General features: G+C 40.7%; 1 protein-coding gene across 2 annotated transcripts in view; it reads right to left on the reverse strand.

Annotated features, from left to right (window-relative positions):
• Positions 1-21,719, reverse strand: part of ptpra (protein tyrosine phosphatase receptor type A) — a 32,481-nt gene that overhangs the window by 6,554 nt on the left and 4,208 nt on the right. The window contains exons 2-6 of one of the 2 annotated variants that reach the window (XM_030729361.1): positions 11,842-11,887; positions 11,187-11,268; positions 10,728-11,096; positions 628-727; positions 386-459 (exon numbers count right to left, since the gene is read on the reverse strand). In XM_030729361.1, the coding sequence (XP_030585221.1) occupies positions 386-459; positions 628-727; positions 10,728-11,096; positions 11,187-11,268; positions 11,842-11,862 (646 nt within the window). In that variant the 5' untranslated portion in view covers positions 11,863-11,887. Of the gene's footprint in view, positions 1-385; positions 460-627; positions 728-10,727; positions 11,097-11,186; positions 11,269-11,601; positions 11,635-11,841; positions 11,888-21,719 lie in introns of those variants that run through there. The other variant, XM_030729360.1, reaches the window with a different exon arrangement.

Below are 21,719 nucleotides of genomic sequence, written 5' to 3' on the forward strand. Positions count from 1 at the left end.
GCAACACTGACTTCATCATTCACTTGCTTTTCTTAAAACGCCCAGCAGGGGGCGATGTGAGTCAGCGCTGTAACATATATAGGCTCTAACTGCAGCTTTGCTGATTAGGTAATCACAGTGAACAAAAGCTTCCTGAGCAGTGAGCCAGTCAAATTTTATCAGTTGGGGAAGTAAGATCAATCGAGGCTTATCACAAAAAAAAAAACACACACACACACACACACTCACACAAATTTGGTCAACCTGGCTGTGCATATTTGCCAAAACGACCCAAATCAAATAAACTCAGTACTTCATTGAGAATGATGTCTCATCTGTCAACAAATACAAAGCACACACAAACACACAGATACACACAACTGTCAAGGGATGTGACTGCTTTTACCTGTATCATCTGATCGACCGTTGGTCAGTCTGAAGGAGTTTGAGTGGCTCCCTGCTTGCTTGTACTTCTTAAACCTGTCGATCAGCAAAGATCAAAGTGCATTTTAATACACAGACGCACAAACACACTATACTTTTGTCTCACAGCAGACCGGCAATCAGTCGCTGCCATGGTAACAGCAGCACCTCAAGCCGTCGCCACAGGTCTCTGTGTCCATCAGACATCAACCGTACTTTACCAACCTGAGCATGTAGAGGATTATGATGATGAAGATGATGACCAGCAGGGAGGACAGGGCCACCATCACGGCTATGATTGGCATGTCGTCAGAATCTTCATCACCTACATGAGGCACAGAAGGAAAAGGCAGAATAAACAAACCATCTGAATTTAGGGGGGGAGGGTCACAACACCTGATCTGAATCAGCTTTTTGGTTAGATGCCAAATTCCAAAACCATTACCAAATTACTCTCATGTTACAGTACGCCAGCATAGCATGTGCTAAACATGCTAAATGTAGATGTTGATTAGCTTATAAATTACACATTTTCATACAACAGAAGAAACAGAAGACGGTTTTAGGACACAAAATGTGTGTTAGAGTATGTTACCATACTAACAGGCCAAGATTAACTGAAAGTGAAAGAATAGGATTTATTGGGTTTCTGTTGATTATTTCAAATACTTATTTTTCTCGTGTTATTTTATCATCACTGAGGCACTACAATGATCTACAAACATGAGAAAGAAGGTTTCCACGGGACTCTAAGCAGTCCAGGCAGTGAGAGTAAGAGGCAAATCAAATGCACTTGCTTGACTGATCATCAGCAAGTATGACCAAGTCTATAAAAGCAGACGTTTTGGCAGTTTGTTGGGCTGGAGCACCAGCAAACACTGTGTGAACACAATGCTACAATCTTCCCAAGAGTGGAGGTCTAACGCTCAGAGAGCTTGCAAGAAAACCCAAGCGCTACATCTCTACAGGCCTCAGTTTGCATGTTAAATGTTAAAGTTTATGACAGCACAACTAGAAAAAGACTGAACAAGTATGGCTTGCTTGGATGGGTTACCAGGAAAAAGCCTCTTATCTCTAAAAAGAACATGGCAGCACAGCTTAGGTTTGTAATGTTGCAACTGAACAAACCAGATCATTTCTGGAACAATGTCCTTTGGATATGAGACTGAAATGGAGATGTTTTGGGTATAACGCACAGCAGCACATTTGGAGAAAACCAAACGCGTTAATCAGCACAAACGGCTCAAGCACAATGGTGGAGGGGGTGATGATTTGGACTTGTTTTGCAGCAACAGGATCTGGGCACCTTGTAGTCACTAAGTCAACCATGAACTCCTCTGCATATTAAAAGTATTCTAGAGTCAAATGTGAGGACATCTGTCTGACAGATAAAGCTGGGTCATGAAATAAGACAATGATCCCAAGCACAGCAGCTAATCTACAAACAGAATGGCTGAAAAAAGAAAAGAATCAAAGTGTTGCAATGGCCCAAAGTCCAGACCTCAACCTGACTGAAATGCTGTGGTGGAACTTTAAGAGAGCTGTGCATCAACAAATGCTCACAAACCTCAATGAACTGAAACAAAGCTGTAAAGGAAAGTGGGCAAAGATTATTCTACAATAAATATGCGAGAAGTCAAACACGAATGGATTATTTCAAGTTATTGCTGCTAAAGGTGCTTCTACAAGCTACAATATCATGGAACTAGTAAGGATGCACTCAGTTTTTCACATTACTGTAACTCATGGACAAAGAATGTCAAATCTATTTTGTTGACCAACTAACTGATTACCAGGAATGCTGCATGTTACTTTCTGTCACTCAATTAATATATTTATCATCCCCCAATTTAAATGAACACCTTTATAAAAGTCATGTATGATGGACCAAAACTGCCAAAGCCAAAAATCAAAAATAAATAAATGAATAAATAAATAAACAAGAAGCACTCAGTGGGCAGTTTTTCCCTTTTAAGGGAATAATATTGTACGTTGTATATATTCATTTTGTTTTCTTTGTTCTTTTTAAATGCACTTTATTTATTTAATGTATTAATAAATACATTTTGGGGTCATCCTGAAAGAAAGGTAGATGTGAAAGAGGTCACATGTGTCATGATATTTGGATGCAAACTAATAATGTGATATTTATAATCCCCATATAACAGTATTATTTCCTAGCACACAAAGGCAGAAGAAATTTAAGCATAGTTTTAAAGATAAAAGACATTTTATGAAAGTTTACTTTTAAGAAGTCAGAGGTCCAAAGCAATGTGATATTTAGATTCCCCATGTATCTTTCCCTATATGTCTGTATGTGGTCAATACACTCAGCAAGAAACATAGTTTTAAATGCCTCTATATAGCATTATTATCACTTTGACATTCAGATCAATCTACTGACCTTGAACGAGAGGTTAGAGGTCAAATATAAATCTTTATACAGTACTTTCTTGTAATAATCATTGTTTTTAAGTTACAAGCCTTTTTGTCAAATTTCAACCAATAAATCACTAAACTGACCTTGAAAACCTCAGTAAACATTAAATGGGCTGGTTCTGATACAGTGCTTTTCTACTCTACTTGAGCATTCAAAGCGCTTTATACAACATATCTCATTCACCCATTCCTACAGGGACTTTTTTCTACACCTAAGTGCTTTCTATCTAACATTCACACTCCGATGAACGCATCGGAGAGCAACTTGGGGTTCAGTATCTTGCCTAAGGATACTCTGACATGCAGACTTGACTAACCAGGGATCAAACTAAGGCACATCAAAGGATAGCAAAGGATACCTCGGCTGTTCTGGACTACATCAAGTTCTGCACCGACACTGTAACTGTGGACAAGAATATCCGGGTTTTTCCAAATAGAAAGCCATGGATGAATGGAAAGGTGCAGAGCTTACTCAGAGAAAGGAACATCGCCTTCAGAGCTGGTGATGGGGCGCTTTACAGCGCTGCCAGAGCCAACCTGAAGAGGGGCATCAGGGAGGCCAAGGCTGTGTATAAGAGGAGGATTGAGGACTGTTTCCGGAGCCACGACTTCAGGCAGGTGTGGCAAGGGGTTCGGCATATTTTGAACTACAAACCCAGCCTGTTAGTTGATCAGCGTAACATCAATCTGGCAGAGGAGCTGAACAGCTTCTTTGCACGCTTTGAGGTACAGCAATCAGAGACAGCCATCCAACATCCCTCAGCAGGCAGCAGCAGCATCCTCAGGCTGCAAGAGCAAGAGGTGAGGCGTATGCTGGAAACTGTGAACCCCAGGAAAGCTGTGGGGCCCGATGGTGTCTCTGGACGGATACTGAAGGTCTGTGCGGCTCAGCTGGCTGGTATTTTTACCAGCATTTTTAACCAGTCCCTGAGCCAGGCTGCTGTCCCTTCCTGCCTGAAGTCCTCCATTATCGTCCCCATCCCCAAGAAGAACACTATCAGAGGTTTGAATGACTACAGGCCAGTAGCACTCACACCAATTGTTATGAAGTGCTTTGAAAAGCTTGTCCGGGCTCACGTCATCTCCAGTCTCTCTCCCAGACTAGACCCCCACCAGTTTGCCTACAGAGCCAACCGGTCCACAGAGGACGCCATTGCCACGGCCCTCCACTCTGCCTTCTCTCACCTGGAGCAGGGGGGGAACTACGCTCGGCTGCTCTTTGTGGACTTCAGCTCGGCGTTTAACACCATCCTTCCTGGCAGACTGGTGACTAAACTGTCAGATCTGGGGATACCACGCTCCACCTGTCTTTGGATCAAGGACTTCCTGACAGACCGTTCCCAGAGGGTAAGAGTAGGTCCCCACCTCTCTTCAGCCATCAGCCTCAGCACCGGCTCTCCACAGGGCTGTGTGCTGAGTCCCCTACTCTTCACCCTCTACACACATGACTGCACCTCCATACATGCCAGTAACTGCATCATTAAGTTTGCGGATGACACCACTGTGGTGGGGCTCATATCAGGCGGGGATGAGTCAGCATACCGGGACGAGGTGCAGCGGCTGTCAAGGTGGTGCAGTGAGAATAACTTGATCCTGAACACCACTAAGACAAAGGAGATGGTAGTAGACTTTAGGAGGACAACACATGTCATTCAACCTCTGTTCATCGAGGGGGATGAAGTGGAGCTGGTTTCAGATTTTAGGTTCCTGGGAGTACATCTGCAGGATGATTTGACCTGGAGTATCAATACGACCAGCATTGTCAGGAAGGCCCAACAGAGACTGCATTTCCTGAGGGTTCTTAGGAGCAACTATCTGACCCAGAATCTGCTGGTGTCCTTCTACCGTTGCTGTGTAGAGAGCATCCTGACCTACTGTCTGTGCGTGTGGTTCAACAGCTGCACAGCAGCAGACAGGAAAACACTCCAGCGAATCATCAACACGGCTCAAAAGATCATAGGCTGTCCCCTGCCCTCCCTCCAGGAACTGTTCAATGCCCGCTGCCAGAGGAGGGCACAGAACATCCTCCAGGACCCCTCACACCCTGGACACTCCTTGTTTCAGCTACTGCCATCAGGCAGACGTTTCAGGACAATGAAGGCCAGAACAAACAGACTGAGGAACAGCTTTTATGCCAGGGCTATCATTGAACTGAACTCTGTGTGGTTTGGACAGTGATGTGGGGTGGTAGTGCTGACTGTGTGCGTGCGTTGGTGTGTGTATTGGGGCTAGATTCGTCTGTTAATTTACTATTGTGCACTGTATTTTTGTAATCATTTTTATCACTCATATTTTTATTATTTTATTATTTATTGTCTGAGGCACTTAGAAAGGAATGCATTTTAAATTTCGTTGTGCAACTTCTGCGTACAATGACAATAAAGATTCTGATTCAAATTGTAATGGATTGCTAACTTGACCCCACTCTACACCCCTACAAAGTTTTATAAGAATTCATTAAAAACTTTTTGAGCTATCGTATTTACAGACAGCACGCACACAAATGCTACCAAAAACATAACCTCCTTGGTGGATGTAAAAATAGGATAGACTAGTGGTTTAAAAGAATGACAAATGGCAAGGGGTTATAAATTGAGATTTTCATATTTTTATTAATTCTCCCAAAAGTATGTTAGATTTTATGAAGGAATATATTAAGGACAATTTATCAAGTCATTTATTTATTTATCATCTGCCAGTTTTGCTCCCAACAGTCACCTCAGGACTCTTTCAACACAATCCTGTACTTTCCTGTTCCAGAATGGCCATTCCATGTTAATATTTCATTGGCTTTAAGAAGGAAAAAACACAAATGGAGAGAGCAGCAGGCTGTCCTTTAGAGTAAGCAGAAATCACAGTTTAACAGAACGTCAAAAATTGGTTACACCCGAGATGACAGCACACACAGGATGATGGTATAAAACACTGAAACATTAAAGATGTTTGCTTTGAATTCAATATGAATTATTAAGAGTAAATTTTAAGCGCTTTTTTACATGTCAGGCCTCTACACGCCTCAACTCTGCTGTGATGCTAGTGACAAGCAGGAAAAGATTGCAATGCCAAGTTACCTGTTCTTTGTGATGTTTCTGTAGGTTATTATTTCTTACCAATTTGTATACATTGCCACACTGTGCAAAAGTTGCTGTTCGAAGACCCCGTGGTTTTCCTGGTGACCTTTCACTGCTACAGTTGGAACAGAAGACATGAGATTTGCCATAGCAACAAGGGTCGTTCGGTGTGCAAATAAATGGCTGCTGTTTGTGTGCTGATGACTCGTCAGTAAGACACGTTAGAGCCAAACAAAAGAAGAGATTTTTCTAGAAACCTGCACTGTGGTGATCACAATGGAAAGACAAAGTCAGCTCTTCCATGGACTGCCTCTAAATTCAAGAAAGCTCTTAACATTACAGACAAAATACGCTGCAAAGAATGCATCATTTGACTTCAAGCTCTATAAGCATTTTCTGGGAGAAGTATTTTGGAACGCTGCCCAGTTGTGTTCCTTATTTCTCGCAGAATTCCCAGGACTTTTCGGTGTTCTCCCTCAGACAATGTCTACATTGAACAGAGCAGGAGCACAACAGGCTGTGGGTATCATGTGCAACTGACACAGCCTTGACGGATCTAATGCATTTAGAACTGCTCGCAGCGTTCCTCACAGGGCTGGCAGATGCCCACTGAAAGACAATGAAGCAACTACATGACACCTATGAAGCCACAGTGATTATGTCAAACATACTATAAAGTGCAGTGCAGCCACTTCTGTAGCGTTTCAATTGAACAGGACTTAATGCTGATAGCTTGATGTGTATTTGCTCCCCTACAATATCTACAAACACATTCTGTGTTTTTGTACCAAAAGATTTAATTACGTTCTTGGATGTATTCACAGCTATCTCTGTATTACTTTGCTACTCAAAAGATCTTAAAAAACAAGAGCTTGTCAAGCAAATTGGAAGAAATTCCCATTCCAGTTCTCTTTCTTTTTTTCTCTGCCACACAAGTGAGGACTTTTAATTAAATCAGGCAGCTGCATCACCCTTGGTGTATTTGCTTCCAGCTGTATATCAGGAGCAACATTCAAAGAAGTCAAAAAACTTTCTGGTGACAAAAAAAATTACGAAGTCAAGTTTCATCTGTGAGAGTTTTACCATTTATTATTTCCTTGACTTGAAAATAAAACTGGATTATGTGAATTTGCAAACAAATAACAAAATAACAACTCCTCTGCTCGGTTTTATTACCTGTCGCTAAAAATAAAAATCCAACCTGGTATTATTACACCATTGTAGTGAAACCATCTTCCAAATCAATCAGTGACATTTGACAGTGACTGGTGTATTTCTCTGTAATTGCGTAATATGAATAATTAATGTGAAAGAAAAGGTTGGGGGGGCTCGTGTTTCACTTGCAGGGATATTACAAGGATTTTAGTGCACAGACACAAAGCTAATAGAAAATAAAAGGTGACTAACACTAGAAATTTCCGAGGGTTCTGGAATCAGCTGAACAAACAATCAGTTTCTTTAACAAAATGAAGGTTTATAATAAATCTCTTCACAATTATGAAGGAGAAAACTTTATCACGGAAAAGTTTTTGGCTGTGTCTGTTTTATCTGGTTTGGTGGTATTCTGATGCGTGTGGATGAGTGGTCAAATGCAGGTATGTCACGTCAAGATATTTCCAGCACTGCGACAATGGAGTCTAAAAGCAGAAAAATGTTCAACCATCTGAAATATTAAAGAATGACTCTTGACCAGAAAGCTCACTTGCTTGCTCTTTTTAGCAGTTGCTGCTGCTCTTCTGCACAAACAGAACACAGCTAAAGGGAAAAACACCTCAACACTGTCTGCGATAACATAAAGTAAACCATGATCTTCACTTATTCATTGTTGTTCTAATGAAGTGTTGCCATCTGTTCACACATAACAATAAAATGTGCCTTAGGCAATCTGATGGCAGGCAAAAGGCTCTAACTACAGGCGTGAAAGCACCTAAAGACGATATATTCAGGAGGAACACACTTGCAAGGATCTCCAGACTGTCATCATCATCATCATCATCATCATAGTGCAGAAGAGCTGTTAAAAAGAAATCCTCTCTGACAGAGTTGTTTATCAGTCAGTGACAAACAATTTGAGCAAGGTTTAAAAGTATGAGGCTAATTACACAATCACCACAAAACGATCAGCTGGTTAGGTTTCTGCTTAACAACAGATAACTGCGGTTGTGCAACAGATAAATCCAAGATGAACAAGAGAGCAAAATCTAATCAGAAGTGACATATTTACAAAGTTAAAAGAAAAATTAACTTTAAGCACAGGGTCTGAACTGTGACTTAATGATTTCCAAATCCTTTGCAGTCAATGACTGCCTGAAATCTGGAACCCAAGGACATCACAAAATGTTTTCCCTTCCCTTGAGATGCTCTGCTGGGCCTTTGCTGCAGCCACCTTCAGCTGAGGCTCAGTTTTTTTCTTCAGTAACTGAAAAGCTCACTCTGCTTGGTTGAGATCAGCTGACTGATTTGGCCATTGAAGAATATCCCATTTCTCTGCCTTGAGAAAGTCTTGGGTTGCTTTCACAGTATGCTTTGGCTCATTATCCATTGGCACTGTGATGCAGATGGATGGTACGAATTACTCTTGGTTTTATCTGTCCAAAGATTTTTTTTCCCCCCAAACTGTGCAGGCTTTCTTGTTTCTGAGTGCTTGCACCTTGTTGTAAACTTCTGTATTTCCATTCACAAAAGCCTCTCTTGACTGTAGACTTTGGCACTGATACTTCTACCTCCTCGAGAGGGCTCTTGACTTGCCTAGATGTTAAGTTGTTTTTCTTAACCATGGAAATAATCAGTTGTCTTCGGCATTTTAGTGTTACTGAGCTGGCCAGTGCATTAATTCTTTCCAAGAATGTACCAGAATGTAGATATGGCCACTCGTAAAGTTTTTGCTGTCTCTCTGACATGTTTTCCTTTTTTTTGGGGGGGGGGGGGTTTACAGCCTAATGATGGAGCCTTTCACTCTCTCTGGACCTCATATTAACAGTTGCCAGTGAAGAGCTACCAAATGCAAACCGGCCTCCCTAGAATCAATGCCAGATTTATCTGTTTAATTTGTTGTGAAATAAACAGGAACAGGCCTCACCTTGCCATGAAACTGCTTGTCAGTAATTGAGCATCTGAAAATGGGGGACAGGTAATACAATACTTATGTCAAAGCCCTTGAATTAAAGCCAAAAGTTGGCACCTGAATCATATTTAAGAATCATATTTAACTTAACTGTATTTTATTTATCACTACATGGGTCTTACTTTTTTGTCATTATGGTCATTTTTTCTGTTGGTTGTGACAACATGGCAATCACCTGTGATCTGGGATCATGGCAAGAAAACGGTGTCAATTTTTTTCAGAACTTAAAAATCCAAATAAATACAAAGGTTCTTCTATAAACTATTTTATTTATTTTACTCTCTGACTTCATTAGAAATTCCAGTGGGGTGGAATTTTGACTGATCTGCTTCTTAGTTGAAAACTTGTATAATCTGAATCTGAATTCTTGTGCTTCTTGCCCCATCTGAGGACCTTTTAGGGAGGTCTCTTTGTATCCAGATATCAGCATTCACCTTGACTACACTGTTATTAGTACAGATAGGAATGGTGGCAAAAACTAACAAATACACACCGATCAATCACAGCATTATGGCCTGTTAGTGGGTGGGATATATTAGGGAGGAAGTAAACATTTTGTTCTCAGAGGTGATGTGTTAGAAGCACGAAAAATGGCCAAGCATAAGGATTTGGGCGAGTTTGACAAGGGCCAAACTGTGTTGGCTAGATGACTGGGTCAGAGCATCTCCAAAACTGCAGCTGTTCTGGGGTGTTCCTGGTCTGTGGTGGTCAGTATTTATCAAAAGTGATCCAAGGAAGGAACAGTGGTGAACCTGAGGTCATGGACGGCCAAGGCTCATTGATGTGTGTGGGGAACGAAGGCTAGCCTGTGTGGTTCAATTCAACAGATGAGTTACTGCCAAAGACCAATCAGGGTGCCCACGCTGACCTCTGCCAACCGCCGAAAGTGCCAACAATGGGCACGTGAGCATCAGAACAGGACCACAGCACAATGGAAGAAGGTGGCCTGGTCTGACGAATCACATTTTCTTTTACATTACGTGGATGGTTGGGTGCATGTGCATCACTTAACTGGGGAACACCTGTCACCAGGATGCACTATGGGAGGAAGGCAAGCTGGTGGAGGCATTGTGATGCTTTTAGGCAATGTTCAGAGAAACCTTGGGTCCTGCCACCCATGTGGGTGTTACTTTGACACCTACCACTGCCCTAAGCATTGTTGCAGACCATGTACACCCTTTCATGGCAACAGCATTCTCTGATGGCTGTGGTCTCTTTCAGCAGGATAATGCGCCCTGGCACAAAGCAAAATGGTTAAGGAATGGTTTGAGGAGCACAACAGGGAGTTTGAGGTGTTGACTCGGCCTCCAAATTCCCCAGATCTCAATCCAGAATCTGTGGAATGTGCTGGACAAACAAGTTCGATCCATGAAGGCCCCACCTCACAACTTGAAGGACTTAAAGGCTCTGTTGCTAACATCTTTGTGCAAGAAACCACAGCACACCTTCAGGGGTCTAGTAGAGTCCATGCCTCGACGGGTCAGGGCTGTTTTGATAGCAAAAGGGGGACCAACACAATAATAGGCAGGTGGTCATAATGTTATGCTTGAATGGTGCAGATGACAAAGTAATAATCTGCAATCATCCTTTCAGCATCCTCACACTATTACACTATCCTTAACAATAACAGGTTTATATGTAAGGAAGGAAAAACAAATAAATAAAAAATGTGTACATGCACTGTCACTCACCATCAGGGTTGAATGGTTTTGTTGTGGTTTTCATAGGAGGTATGGTCTCTGGAGCTGAGGGGCTGGACTCATCATCTTCCCCCAGTGTGATGGTAGAAGGTGAAGGCTCGGTGGTTGGTGGTGCCTGAGGGGCATCAGTTGTGGCATTTGAAGTCCCAAGTTGTGTGTCCTGATCACCAGCTAGGATTGTGGCTGTGGTAGTTGCTGGTGCTGTTGTTGTTGTTGTGGTTGTGGTTGTGACTGTTGTTGATGTGATGACAGTTGGGGCAAGCATTGTGGGTGGATCTGTACGAGCTGATACTCGACCTGTATCGCTGAGTGAGGGTGCTGTAGGGGGCTTTGTGGGTATGGCAGTGATATCTGGAGGACCTTTTAAAGAGGAAGACAACAGTATGTAATTTTCACCTGTAGAAATGAGAATGTAAAGGCATTTGATTTAAATGTGGATACAGCTCATACCTGTGATAGGGACAGGATCTTGGGCTGAGGCCCCCAGGGCTACACCAAGCAGCAGGAGCAGGGCACACACACCCATTCTGCCCTACACGGGTACAGACAACAAGAGAAAAATATATCAGTGTAAAAAAAAAAAACTCTGATCAACCCACTTGTTTCAAAGATAAAGAAAGGGTTTATGTGTTCTATAATCCACTATGTATTTTATAATCTTCCATCCTAATCCAACATGCCATTTGTATGGAAGTAAATTAAAACAAGAGCTCCGCTGAGTGGGTGCCAACGCTCGGCTGTTTTGGACTTATAACGGAAGGGGGGGGGTTGGGAGAGAGGTCAAAGTGCTGTCATAGTAAAGTCATCTGTTACAGTAAAGTATGTGAAGTTTGATGGAAGGTTTTCAAACAACTTGAACTCTGACCTCTAGAAGGTCGCTGAGATTCGAACTCATCCGAGATTTTTAGCAGATGCATCTATGGTGTGAATTTGAACATCCTAGGCCACATCGTTCTTGAGTTATGGCCAACATTAAAGCTTCTGTGGAACAGATGCGCCACCGCCACCAACACCAAGGCTATGACAACAGCTCGACTTTTTCTTTGAAACAAAAGAGCTAAAAATGAACGAAATCCTTTCATGATGTGAGCTTGTGTGTGTTTACCTGAAGAAGCGTAGTTGGCATCAATCACTCATCCGCACAGCCTGGTCTGGAAAACAAAAAGAAAAGATTTAAAATGATAAGTGGATTTAAATTTCCCCCCCTGCTTTAAAACTAATAAAAACTGCACGACACTTTTATAATAGTGTTTCCCCTGTCATGGCCTTGAGGGCACTGACCGCCCATCTAACACGACTTCCTGCCTCCCCTCTGCAAAAACCATTAAACATCTAAATCTAAAGGAATTATTATTATTCATTATTTTTACATAAGTAATGCACAGTTGTTTAATTTCAGCTGGGAAAATCCCAGCTGTGTTTTGCTGTCATTTACAGTCATTTGTCCTCTGCTCGCTGTTTTGCGGCACGCCAGTTTCATGCTCAATGGCCCTTCCTCTGCATACACAAAGCAGCACTGAGCAAAGGAGAGGTCAACGAAGTGAAGATAATGTTGATAACTTGTGACCAATCTGTAAGTGCACTAAAATCTAATTTAAAACGGCAAAACGACAGGGGAGAAGGTTTTGGGTTTGAACTTGCCGATCAGCTGAAGCCTTTTTGTATTAAGTTAGTGAGTTCTCTCTGTGCTTATTTGGGTCTTGACTGGGCATGTCTGCTTTCTCCCAGAGTCCAATGACATGTCTGTTAGGTTAACTGGTAATTCTAAATTGGTGGTAGGTGTGGATTTGAGCATGAATGGTCGTCTGTTTCCTGGCGACCTGTCCAGGGAGTAGCCCACCTATTGCTTGATGTCAGCTGGGACAGGCTCCAGGTGCCCCAGGGCGCTAGCTGAATAAGAAGTTAAGAAAATGGCTGGATTTGGACTTTCAGTAGAACCGTTTTATGCTGAAATATTTTCATCATTATGAGAACCTAAAACTGTCCAAACGAATGATTCCAAGCAAACTGCAGCTGAGCAATCACAAAAGTAGTTATGCTTCTAGAGTACACTACAGGATAAAGCTCACACCACTGAGGACAAATGTGATTTGAATCTGCAATGCTATAATGCCTGAAAAACCGTATTGTTGTGTCTATTTCAACCATACGCATCCAGATTTGTATACAGCTGTGACAAAGAAAGCCTTCAAAGGACTCTGTAAAAAAATAAGTACAGCCTACTGCTTCCATAGGAATTAAGAGGGTAAGTAGCAGTCAGGTGTTGCTAATCAAATGCATTAATTGAGTATCATTAAGTGTGACTATCTCTACAAAAGCAAAATATTTGGCAGCTAGATAGACTGGACCATTCAGTTGTGTTTTAACACAATGCCACAGTCTTCCAAAGAGTGGACATCCCAGCAAATTCACCCCGAGGTTAGAGCGTGCAATGCAAAATTACAGTGTGAGAAACTGCAAAAACCCCCCAAGAGCTACTTCTCAGATGCTACAGGGCTCAGTTAGCATGTTAAATGTTAAAGTTCATGACAGTACAAAAAAGAACTAAGATGTTGCCATGGCCCAGTCAAAGTCCAGCCCTTAAGAGAGCTGCGCATAAACAAATGCTCACAAACACTGTAAAGAGGAATGGGCCAAAATTCCTCCACAACAATTTGAGAAACTGATAACATCACACAGAAAATGATTATATCAAGCTGTGGCTGCTAAAGTTGGTTCTGCAAGTTATTGAATGGCGTGAACTCTGTGCAGTCCTGTGAAAACTTTTTCACATGACTGTGCATTTTGTTATCATAAAAAAAAAATAAAAAATTGTTAATTTTCCTGACACTGAGCATTTATCACCTAAGCACAACCAAAACAGAATTAGTATCACACTTTAATTCCTGCTACAAATATTCCTAAATTGATATGTCAGAAAACAGACAGATGTGAAGAAAGTAGAGGCCAAGCGGTTGGTCTGGTTTGACTGTCTTTCTTCTGTGTTATTGCAGAGACTGACTGAGCTGTGATAATCCCTGGATCTAATCCCACGGTCCTGACCCTTGAATAATCCAGTCCATCTGCCTGTGCTTATAGAGATAGTTCTACCAGCCAACAGAGCCAAATACTGCAGCGCTACCACACACAAACCACTGCTTTAAATCAGGGATTATTGCATCAGAGGGCAGAGAATAAATTGGGCGCTAAAAGCTCTAATAGAGCCAGTTGCCAATCTTTTGCTGTTCTGAACTAAGCTCATTCATTGCAGTACTTACATTTTGGTTTGAGCACACCACTCTGGCTACAACCAGAAATGGGACATGATGAGCAAGTAATGTGGTCAATGAGGATGCTATTAACCTACAAAGCCACTTGTTGCTCTCACTTTCAATTAGCCAACAAATGGCTGCTTCCAGGGGGAAAAAAAAGAAAAAATACACTCAACCTTTCAAATATTTGAAAGCCTTCACCAAAAATTGAAAAGATATTTGCACATTTTTTCTGAGAGATACTATTTCCTAAACAACAACAAAAAAGCAAAAAAAATAAGGGTAAGACGAGGATCTCTTCATAGTTTTTTCTGAAATTGACAGGAAATTCTTGCACAACAGGTATCAGGTCAATTTGATAATAAATGGGGATATATGCTATCAGTTTTGAAACACTTAGAATTTCACTTCATTGAATAATCTTTTAGTCAAAAATGGCAAAAAAATTGTTTAAAAAATGCACAGTTACTCTTATTTTATCAGGCTAATGCTCCATAACAATAAACTATTCAGGTTATAAGTCCATATGACTAAGAAAACTAGCAAAGATTCACAGCTCAGAAGCTAAAGCCATCAAAATTTAAGCTGAGTAATGATCAAAATTGTTTAAAAACTGATTTTTTTTTTTTTGTTTGACTGACTGACTGAATCGATTAATTCACTAATGTTGAAGCTCTGTTTCTGTACTAAGCCAAAGAAAGAGCTACTGGCATGCGGGCACATTGTTATTCAGGAAAAACTGTTTATGTTCAGATAATATCACATATTAAATTATGTCAGTGTCAGCCATAACTCAAAGAGCATGCTGCTTTCTTTATCTCCTGTCTGGTCAAATAGTCATAAAACAAAACCCCTGTTAATTAATCTAAACTTTAAGCCCCTAAACTCGCCTCTCCTTCACAGTACTCCAAAAAAAACCCCATAGTGGTCAAGATGATTGGTACCATTCTGTGTGAAGCAGCATTACACTGTTTATATTAGGATCAATTTGATGAGAGGGTAATGTACTCGTGACTCATTGCTTTCTGCGTGCTATCCACTGAGGCTGCATGATGTGTCACTGTGCTGGTGCAAGTGATATATGCCAGTCCTGTTGCTAACCTCACTTTGCAGATGCTGCAGATGCCTGAGAGGTTTTAATCTAGAAACAGTGTAGCTGCAGGACTACAGCAGCCCAAAGTAACATCTTAATGTATTTTAGCTTCTTGGGCAGTTGTTTCAGTGTGTAGGTGTAAATGTATGCAATTCCTTTTCAGAAGACTCATGTGTTGGTAGAAGACATCATTAATTTAAGAGGCATTGGGCAAGAGCTTCTATTTGTGCCACTTTTTGGCTCTATGCAGTCAGAGCTTTCTATTAAAAAGAGACTCTAGATAATGGACAGTGTTGGTGTCTTTACTCAAAAAAAAACCTAATGTATTACATATTATTTGTTAATTAAAAAAAAAAAGGTCTGCATCAAACTTGGTACAGTCACAGTTGAGACATATTTAACATATTTAATTACTAATAATTTGGAACCATGAGAAATGCAATGGGAACATGTAACTTATAGTAAAAGACAGAATGGTAACGGCCCCAGGCTGTATGTGGTATAGCTCATATCATCATCAGCTATTTATGCTGACTCCTACACATATCTTTGCTGTTATTTGTAAATTTTGATCTACCTATAAATCATGAGCCTAAATAGCTTAATTACAACTAAATTACTACAAAATATGATTTAGAGCAGTGTTTAAAACTACACATTTACACGGTCACAAAAAGAGGAAAGGGCAAGACTTTCAACATTTTGCTACAGGTCAGACAATTTAACCCAATATCTAATATCAATAATAGGGGGTTTTAATTATAAACATAGAAATTAAGATGAAAATGAGTGAAAAGAATGAACGGCCACACCCGTCATCCCCAACTGCACCCTTTTATGTCGATCATGGTTCTTTGAACGTAGCACGCACATGTCCTGAAAGGTTCCCCTCTCTCTGCCATGTGTCCTTGGTACCACAGGTAAGTTTTATTAAGATTGAACCAATCATCTAGGGGGAGTTTGGGAACAAACATAGAGACATATGCTACGATCAGTATAATATGATGATGATAATAATATGTTACACTGCCACATTACTTTTGCGGTAGTCTGAACATGGCCTGAAACACACTAAAATAATTACCAGTTAACAACATAAATCTTAGGCTACAGTCCCACATATTGTCATAAATTCCTATCCTACCGAGGAGATAAATATCATTCTTCTAGTGTTTAAGTTTGAGCACAAACCTGAAAACACAAAGCCATTGAAAACCAGACCAAAGCGGCTTCAAAGTGATCGCCACAGTGATTCTAGTGTAGGAACATGTACAGGTAGAAATGGAGGCCACAATGATACAAGCCTGACTGCTCATCACTGCCTTTGTTACTTGTTGAAGATCAGACGCTGGCTGCTGGGCTGGGGTCTGCATACGCTCAGCTTTAACATCACTCTGGGTTCTTTGCTAGCTCTGTGTTGGCATGCTGTCTGTGCAGATCCTTGTAAAGAGACACAGTTGTGTAAGCAGTCTAAGGTCTGAATTATGCTTCTATGTCGGGTCTTTATGGAACGTGTGCACATAACTGGAAACCCCTCTGAACCCTACGCGGTAATCACAATCCTTGCAGGTTGCGTCAACCCAACGTGTAGTTAGATTTCTGTGTCAGGTTACATTGTAGGTTACTGCGTAGGGTTCAGAGGGGATTTCCGGTTACAGATATAGGCCCCACAAAGACCCAATGCAGAAGCATACTTCAGGCCTAATGCACTTGTTTCTGTCCTGGATACAGTTTGCACTTTACCATCTCTCTCTCTCTCTCTCTTCTCCTTTCATGCACTAAAAATTAGAGTAATATCCATATGTCCACTCCTCAAAAGTTATAGACTCCTCCACCTTTTTCCTCATGAAGTGACATCAACTCACTGTAGAACAAGTGAGAACAAAGAAAAACACACATTTGATGTTTTTGTTCTATCTACCCATCATGCAGATAACTGAAGTAATAAATAATTGTAACTGTAATGTGATTACGGTACTGTGTTGCTTTGGAACACGTTAAACCCAACACTGTTGATGGATTATTGAAATTCACACTCAAATGAGGACGAAGGAGCCAAAGTACTTTTAGTGTTCAATTAATTAGCTGTGTACTTACATTAATAAAGAGGACACTGCAGTTTAAATAAATTAGTCATGTGGTGGCTTGAAAAGGTACTAGTAATGCTCCAAAATGGCTGATAAAACATAATTTTGCTGAAAATTTTTCTTCTGCAGCATCATTACTGATAACATGAGCCACGCTCCTACTTAAAAACAAAAACCAAAAAAACAACCCCCAAAATTGATTTGATTTCATGCTTCACAAACACATTCACCTGAGAGCATTTTATAATTCTTAGTCTGCCTTCTTTAAATGCAGCCTGCTCCTCAGCAGTAAATATCTTTCCAACAGTTTCATCATACTATTCCCTGCAGAGGCAACATGTACATACACATCTATTAGCAAATGAATAGCTCAAAAGGTAGTCGTGCCGTTCATGCTTGCCTTATTTTGGGCTTGTGTTGTGCAGCCATGTGAATATTTTTCAGACAAGGCAGAGCACTTAGAGCTAGCCCTTTACAGCGGCCACTGTTTGGAAGAGCTGTCCTACAGCAACGTGCAAAACTGCCACGGCTTTCTTAAGACTATAACATGCAACACAAAATCAATACATTGACTGGTGGAAATAAAAATACACAACACAGAATTGCATCAGCAAACACGCTTGCTTTTTGAAGCAATTAAAAATCGTGCATGCATATAATACCTTTCATTTAGCCACAGAAATAAGAGAACTATGAGACCCTCCCGCACTGGCTTCAATGACCCTTAGATATAAAGTACTTGGCTTTAAATAAATATTCAGAACTGACCTTTACACTTGGACTAACTTGTTTAAAATGTCTGTCACATTGTTTTGGCATAGATGCTGATTCTATACGTGCTGAGCAGCCACAGGTGCCTGCATACTTCCAGATCAGATTTATATTGATTTGACATGAAAACTTTATGGGTGGTGCTAGATTGGATCTACTGAAGGAACTACGTGTCTGTGATTGGCTATTTCACTGTCAGTCTCCTGCTCAAAATTCTAACCACCAATCAGGGTATTATTTCAGACAACACAATCCATTTGCAAATGAGAAGTTTGGCGTCTATGCTCCTGGCACAACATTCACTGCCTGTTCACAAGCCTCGCAGAGAGGAGCTTAATGTTAATAAAATGCACAAATTTGCATTTTGATTAACAAACTCGTCGAGTGATGCCTAAATATGTGTTGTATAGAGCAACCTTTTAGCATAGCCTTTTATGTTTAACCTTTGTGTTACTCCTCCATGGAAAATTTGCATAGTTCTACACTAGCTGTTTCCGCTAGAGTGTTAAATATGATTGTTTTAAATACCTGTATGCAAATCCAAGTCTAGAACCCACGGACATCCCCAAATGCTGCGTTCCCTCCCTCAGGATGCTCTGCTGGGCCTTAACTCCAGCCATCTTCAGATGCTGCTTGTTTGTGGGTCTGTCTTTAATTTTGTATTTAATAACTGAAAAGCATGCTCTTTTGAGTTGAGATCAGATGACTGACATTGAAGAATATCTCATTTCTTTGCTTTCAGAAATTCTTGGGTTGCTTTTGCAGTTTGCCTTGGGTCATTATCCATTTCTGCTGTGAGGCACTGTCTGAGCAGAAAGCATAGCCCTGCACACACTACAGAATTCATCCTGTTAGTTATACCAGCAGTCACATCATCATTAAAAACTAATGACCGGCTTCCACTGACAGCCATACTAGCCAATGCCACTGGATCCAAAATGTTTGGTATATAATACAGTATATAATGCAGATTCATATTTCTCTCCTTCTCCATACTTTTCTCTACCCATTATTCTGGTATACATATACATACCTGGTGTACAGAGGCAAAATTTTATATATATTATATATATATATATAAAATTCAGCATCTTTGTCCAACAAATTCTGGACCTAACCGTATATCACATATATTGTAATAGGCTAGGGTGTGACATATCTGTATGTGCAACTGTCATCTTGTAATATCATATAAGATAACATACTGAACTCCATGATACTGTGCAAGCAAGTCAAACCCTTATGATAATAATCATTCTGCCTACAGTCAAGTGCAGGCAGACCGAAAAGAAGTGCAATCACACAGTTGTGAAAGAGCTGGGCTGTTCCCATGCCATTTCATTCATACGGTCAAAGAAACATTTATAGGTAAAATATAAAGGAAGTCCAATTACATTTCCATGACAACCAAAGGCCAAGATCAATGCAAGGTAGTCATTTAATATGGCAAGTCCGTGCTCAAGGCTGTGGATTTCAGTGATGCTTTTGTGTTTACCTTACAAGTTATTACTATTTTTTTTTCCAACTGCAGGAATATACATTTATGAATAGAAAAAGAAGAAACCCTGGTAGTTGCTGATTATATCTTTGTTTGTCACGTGTTATTTAAACTAGATGTGACTGAAGCCCAGTTTACTTTGCTGGCTTTATCAATTTGTTCAAGTGACATTTTTGCCCTTCAGATTCCACAGAGAGAGCTGCAGATTCTTTTCCATGTGTGGAAAAGATTTGCATCAGTGACAACAAGTACTATTAAAACCAACTCTGGTGAAGTGTCGCCATATTTTTTTAATTTTTCGTTCTCTTCGCTTTTGCCACTAAGAGCCGGGAGACCGGTGCCATGTTGAAAGTGAAAAAATAACTAGGATGCACATTCAGATCCCATCTGATTAACGGGAGGCAGTGTAGGTCTAAAAGATGCCTATATTTTTTTTTTATTATTTGAAAAACAATTGTTTTTAGAGCTCAAAATATATCAAACAGAATGTATGTGACCCCTGCACCCAACACACAGAGCCTGGGCCTCAATGACAGGACAACCAGCAGCAGAGTCAAAGGGACTTCACCATTCATGGCTTTCTCAAAAGGAATCCTGCTTCACAAGTTTCTGCATTGCTGTATAATGCTAGTCTGTCTGTCTCCATTCATAGCATATTAATACTGTTTCTATGTCCTCAGAGGGAGGGGGTCTGGGGTAACAGAACTACTGTGAATGGCTCTCTTCACAGGAGACTGAAGTAGGTCTAAGTCAAGGCCGCTAGGACTCCTGCTCTAAAACAGACCACAGATTATATGTCCCCAGTGCCACATACAACAGCCACAATCCTCTGGACTTCCCTTTTTGAGGGATACTACTCCCTGCTGGTGTGGTTTGTGTTCCTGTTGGCTTCATTCACAAGCTGGTGAGTTGATGAAAAGATGAAGAGAAGCATGGGGTTACTATTCCGGCTAATCATACGGGCAAGAGAGACCGCTGTGTCTGTTATTAAGCCTGTAATGATCATTTGGTTCCATTAGGCTGGAAGGATCAAGAAAACTAACTTGTTTCAATGAGTGAAAGCGGTGAGTCAGTGAAGCTCTGCTCTGTGTCTAATTCGTTGTGGGGTTTCTCACAGAGCATGCCAGGGGCCTCTTAAGCTTTCCCACATTGGACACAGAGAGGATGTGGAGGCGCAAAGCATGGCCTCCCCACAAAAGCCACTGTGACCTTGAAGAGTGGTGTAGGCCCAAATGGACAGCTCAAGGGCCACACTGAAACTTGATTCACTTCTGCCCTTTGAAACTTAAACACCAAAACTGATTTGCAGATACTGCATGCATCTAAGGCAGACATCAGATCCCAATGTATTTTTTTGGCACTGCACTAAGTATCCAAAAACCATTAAGCACCGAAAGTTGGCACAAAATGACAACTTCACACTGCTACTCTTGCCTACTTAATTGTCTTAAAAGATAATAATTCTCTTTATTTAAATCCTATTTTTAAGCAATTTTAGACTATTTTTTTATATTCTTGTGCAGCTGTTGGTGTACTGAAAACATTTAACTTTGTTACACACAAAAAATAATTTAGGTATTTAGTGCCAACACTCCATCACGCCGTCACTAATTAACAGCAGCAATAAAAATAGTAGAGTTACATAGGGGTGTAACAGTAACACTGACCTATTAATTATTAAAGCATTAAAAAGACACCTAATTCAAGGGATGAACCAGAGTTGTATCTACACAGACAACCTAGCAAAGAACCAATTTTATAATATATCTTTATACACTATGTCACTAGCAGCCTATCAGAAAAACACATAATTTGCTCCCATTTCTTTAGCTGAATCTATGAAAAAGCCAAAGTTAACACAGTTTAACAGGCATAAAATTGTATTTTTGCACCAACGAGGTGGTTCACAATGACTGATTGACTGAAAACTTGGCAGATCTCTGCATGGTTTGCAGTGTGTCCTTAAGAAATTTGAGAAACTGGACAAGGAGGACAAAAGAAGAAGTGGCAGGCCTAAAAAAAAATAAAACAAAACTATCTACAGCAGATGAAGAGCATCTGAAAGTCATGTCCTTAAGAAATAGAAGAAAATTCAGCAATTCAAAGATCCAACACAGGAACTGAGAGATACATCTGGCCCTTGAGTTCATCCATCTACTGTTCACTGAAGCATCATCAGAAATGGTCTCAGTGGAAGGGTGGCTGTCAAGAAGCCATTCTTAATGAAGGGAAACAGGGAGGTTCTTAGGAATGCCAAATTACATGAGAACTGGCCTGAAAACC

The sequence above is a fragment of the Archocentrus centrarchus genome, chromosome 5 (assembly GCF_007364275.1).
Source record: "Archocentrus centrarchus isolate MPI-CPG fArcCen1 chromosome 5, fArcCen1, whole genome shotgun sequence".
Classification (NCBI taxonomy): domain Eukaryota; kingdom Metazoa; phylum Chordata; class Actinopteri; order Cichliformes; family Cichlidae; genus Archocentrus; species Archocentrus centrarchus.